This window comes from Dipteris shenzhenensis, chromosome 22 (genome assembly GCF_047967505.1).
Source record: "Dipteris shenzhenensis isolate YYH24624 ecotype China chromosome 22, Dip_SZ_1.0, whole genome shotgun sequence".
NCBI classification, from domain to species: Eukaryota; Viridiplantae; Streptophyta; class Polypodiopsida; order Gleicheniales; family Dipteridaceae; genus Dipteris; species Dipteris shenzhenensis.
Window position 1 is genome coordinate 53,888,867 of NC_141617.1, and position 4,798 is coordinate 53,893,664.

General features: G+C 40.4%; 1 protein-coding gene across 1 annotated transcript; it reads left to right on the forward strand.

The window, feature by feature from the left end:
• The first annotated feature begins 847 nt into the window (after positions 1 to 847).
• Positions 848 to 2,203, forward strand: LOC147888293 (peroxygenase-like). The gene is made up of 6 exons (XM_087393434.1): positions 848 to 950; positions 1,217 to 1,366; positions 1,445 to 1,530; positions 1,648 to 1,742; positions 1,843 to 1,968; positions 2,047 to 2,203. The coding sequence occupies exons 1-6, from the start codon at positions 848 to 850 to the stop codon at positions 2,201 to 2,203; spliced, it is 717 nt and encodes a 238-aa protein (XP_087249560.1).
• Positions 2,204 to 4,798: the final 2,595 nt, after the last annotated feature.

Genomic DNA, 4,798 nt, shown 5'->3' on the forward strand with positions numbered 1-4,798 from the left:
ACCTTGGCTCTCCCTTGGCTTTGATAGGGAGTGTTTTGATGGTTGACCATATGTCTGGTTGGTCACTTGATGTTCGGGGTCAATGTTCACCAGTACAAAAACCTTCAGCTTCAACATTTACGAGCTTTTTTTAAAGATTTTATAGGTTTGTTCACTAAAATATAATTGAAATGGCCTCTTAACGGCCTCAAAACTACAATTTAAAAAGGCTTCTCCACCAAAATTCAAGGGTAGGTCTTATTAGAGATTCACACTTCTAAGAAAGGAAATTGGCATTCGAATTTTAGAAATTCTTTGATTTTTTGTAATTGGTTTGCTATTTCCTTCGTCTCTCTCTCTCTCTCTCTCTCTCTGTCTCTCTCTCTCTCTCTCTCTCTTTGTTCTTTGAGCTTTCCCGTAGTCTCTGCCCCGCCGTTTTCTGTGCACACCACCTTGAGTGTGCATCCAATTCATCTTCTTTTTCGCTTTTTGGATTTCGGGCAGGCCATTCACCTTGTTTTTTGGATTTAACAATCCACATGACGGTTTTTGGTGAGCATTGTTTGAGGTTTGCCCATCGGTTGACCATGAGGGTTTGATCACACTAGAGGATGGGGTGAATACAGAATCTTCTAGTCGTGTGGTTAGCAAAGTTTGTACGAGGGTGTAAAAGAGCATGCACTGAGTACGTGGTCTTTGCATGCCACGTTGTAGCAAGTCACTCTCGTATGTCCTTTCAAGAATAGCATCTTCTCATCTCTCTTCTCTTCACCTTCAACTTCGTTTTGCCCAGTTTCTCATCAGATCTCTCTCATCGACTACCCACCACAGTCCGCAGATTTTCTAACCGTGATATTTTCGAGACTTGATGGCCACAGCTGCAAATGAGGCCATGCAGACGGCCACCGAGCAGGCCCCCGTGACTTTGCGTCGGAGGGTCAATACGCACGACATGACATTGCCGAAGCCTCGTAAGCTTTTATAGTTGCTGGTCTGCCTGGGCAACATGTTTAACTGTGGGAGCAAATGCCGTTTAGTCGATTCTTACCTGCCGTTTATGACCCCTTAATTAAATCGGTCTGGTTTTCTGTATGACGCCGCGTGAAGGCATGCGCAGCAGGGCTAGAGGGGGGAGCGAGACAGAGAGAGAGAGACAGAGAGAGAGAGAGAGCCCTATAATTTGTTGCTTGTTAAGAGCCTTGCATATGCTGTGGCAATGTACCGTGTGATGTCCCAGATATTCCAAGAGCTTTGGTCGCAGCTGACAATGAACACCCACAGGGCACTATTGGACATAAGCATCGCAATTACACCGTTCTTCAACAACATGTTGAATTCTTCGATCGCAATAAAGATGGCATCATCTATCCATGGGAAACGTTTATAGGTGCATCATGCGTAACAACTGTTTGGAATCTTTTGTGCTTGCACTGTTTTGTGGGCCTAATTTATCGAAGATTATCAGGCTTCAGGGCGCTTGGCTTCGGCACGATCCTCTCTTATGTGGCTATGCTCCTCATCAATTTACCAATGAGCTACCCCTCTCAGGACGTGAGTTCCATCTCGTTTAACTTGTTCCAACGTCTTTTCTTTAATCGTTCCAGACTCTCTGTGAAACTTTGTGACCGTATTTCTATCAATATGCACTGAACCAATTACCCTTAGCAGAGTTGGATTCCTTCTCCTTTGTTCCCTATATATATAAAGAATATTCATCGAAATGTCCATGGAAGCGATACTGGGGTCTATGACAATGAGGGCAGGTGAGGATGCAACTTTGCAACATTTGGCGCTGCCTTCGTTCGAAAGGCGATTCGCTACATAAACATGGGTTCCCTACTTCCCTTTGTCATTTTGTTCCAGGTTCGTTCCTTACAAGTTTGAGGAGATTTTCACCAAGTTTGCTAGAACCTATGCTGATCGGTTGACTTTTGGAGAGCTGTGGGACATGACTGAGGCTATCAGGGATGGTTACGATCCATTTGGCTGGTAACGTCTTCTTTACATGCGTTGTGTGGGCGTTCTATGCGTTCGAATATGTGACGTATCTCGTATTTCTGATTGCAGGGTGGCATCAAAACTAGAATGGGGTGTGGCTTACTGGTTGGTCAAGGACGAGAAAGGTTTAGCACCAAAAGAAGCAATCAGGGGTATGTACGATGGGAGTGTGTTCTATTACTTAGAGAAGAGAGAGGCTGCAAGAAGGATCTCCAAATTCTTCTAAGCAAAATCGATGGGACTTGACGAAGTTTAGAGGAGTTCTTGTCCTGCAATCGATTACAAAAAATCAGCGTCGAGCATATGTTAGCTCATTTGGCATTGACGAAGTTTAGAGGACTTGACGAAGTTTAGAGGAGTCCTTGTCCTGCAATCGATTACAAAAAACCGGTGTTGAGCATATGTTAGCTCATTTGGCATTGATTGCGTTGTGTACATGTGTCTTTTTAAAATGTCACTCGCTACCTTTGTTTCAATGTCATGGATGCCTTTTTCATGGGGAATCTTTTCTAGTGTCATTCCTTGTGATCTTACGACTATCAAAAGTGAACGCTAGTACCTCATTGGAGCATGCATAATATGAGCTAGGACGAGAGGATGTGGTGAAATTAAAGCATTCATGCAATTGGAAATGCTAAAGATATTCTATTAGGGGGTAAATATTACAACGTGATTTCACTACTATGCAAGTCTCCACAAATTAATCCCATTGGAAAATCCTCAACAAAGTTGGCATAAGAATTCCATTTTTAGTTTAGGTATTCATTGAGTTGAATGAAGTCACATTATTTTTACATCATTTTTTGGGAAGCATTCTTTCTTCTCTACATTATTTGGTCCACAAGAAAAGATGATCCATTTTTAAAATCTACAATTTGTCGATGAAAGTAGAATACATGATTTTTTGCAATGAATTAAAAAAATTAGTGAATTCTAATTTAACAAGTGATGTTTGAACACTTGATGGAAGTGTTTCAATGTAACGGCAGTGTTGCCATAGTTGGCCGTGTTTTATAGTTACCTAAAGGACTCTCCTATAATCGATATGGCAGTGATTAATTTTGATAATAGATGGATGATACCACTTTCACTCACATGTGGCAAGTTTTGTGTTTCAAGTACTACTAAGGTGCGATGCCTCATATGAATGACAAATCACGTGATATAATATTTCCAAATGTTTTGACTTTATGGAAGTTTTTCTAAAATGCCAAGTACATAAGTGATATAGCAAAAGTACAAACATCCAGATTTTAAGCTAACATTTGGATTTATGGAAATCAATTTTAACGGGTTTTACATCTACCCAGTATAGGTTGGCTGGAATTCTCCTATCAAAAAATAGTAAGTAGATATTGTGAATACTACAAAAGGTTTACACCTTAAGGATCCTTAAGAGGGGATATGTTTAAGTATTCAAGCAAAAACTTCATAAGCATAGAATGAGTAAAACTATAGTTTATTGGTTTCTTCCATTTCCACTCAAACTAATTGAATTAATCAAGGGAAAGTAAAATGCCCCTCTCATAATGTGAACAAGGGAAGAGGGTGATCAGAGCATGCATGATGGAAGTTTAGCCTATCTCAGCTAAAAAACCATGGCAAGTAATTAAGAAATGAAAATTACAAAAGGGGTGATGGTAAAGTGCAACCGGGATACCTTTATTTTGAGTACTTGTCATAGCAATGCATAAACTTAATGAAAAAACACCTAGATGTGTGTTTCGAGGAAACAATCATTGCGTGGCAGAGGGCAGTGCCATTGACGTTCGAGGAGCTGGTTCCATTGTTACTGCAAGAAGAAGATCGGGAAAATAAATATGAGATGGAACATATGATACATGCCTTCTCTTCTGATCTGCATATTCCTTCATCCTGGATTGTACCTTGAGAAATTTATCCTTGGCCAGCTGTAGAATGGCTTGCATTCTGTCCACTTCATCCCACGCATGCTGATTGAGAAGAATCTGATCTCTGATGGTGGAAGGGAATTGGACATGGTATCCATATAATGCTTCAAATGGAGACATGCCAATAGAGGTGTGCTTTGTGGAATTGTAGAAATATTTTGCCAAACACAACCACCTATTCCGAGACTTTTGTGTTTCAAAACAAAAATGTCTCAAATATTATTTCAAAGTTTGAAAGCATATCTAGAAAGTATTCAACTACAAGCATTTCTAATGCTTTGAAATTAACTCTTAAACCCCTTTAAAGAAACTTCAGACTAGCCACTTTGATAATCACGTGTACGCATCATCCAATGTGCCCTCAATGGCTCTCAACCCCTTGGTTGCTCCCATAGTCTACTATTGAATAGACCATTAAATTGATAATCTTGTGGGTTCTCCCATTATCTAGCAATATGTGGATGTCTGCTATTGAGTGGTTCCTGAGTAAACCTTGCTTGCACCAGCGGCCTCTACCTCAACCTCCTACATCTCCCACAAAGGTGCTTCCACAAAGTCGTGCATTGCAAACAAGTTTGCATCCGAGGAGGTGCATGGACATTTGTGGAGGTAGACTATTGTGGGATTACATTTTAAGCTAACTTGTGTGTATGAATTTTTGAGTTAAAGGTTCCAACATGTCAAGAGAGGCTTCCAACAACGAAAAGGCCTAAAGTGCATGCCCATGCCCCAAGAGTTGGTTCAAGTGAAACATATTTATAGTTTTTCAAAAAAAATTTGGGCAAATATAACCTCTTGGAAATCTCATTGCCTCCCATAATCTCTATTGCATTCATGCACTTGTGGTTGAACCTAATATTGATCTAGTTCACATACCGCTAGAGCACCTTGAAAATATTAATCCCAATTGT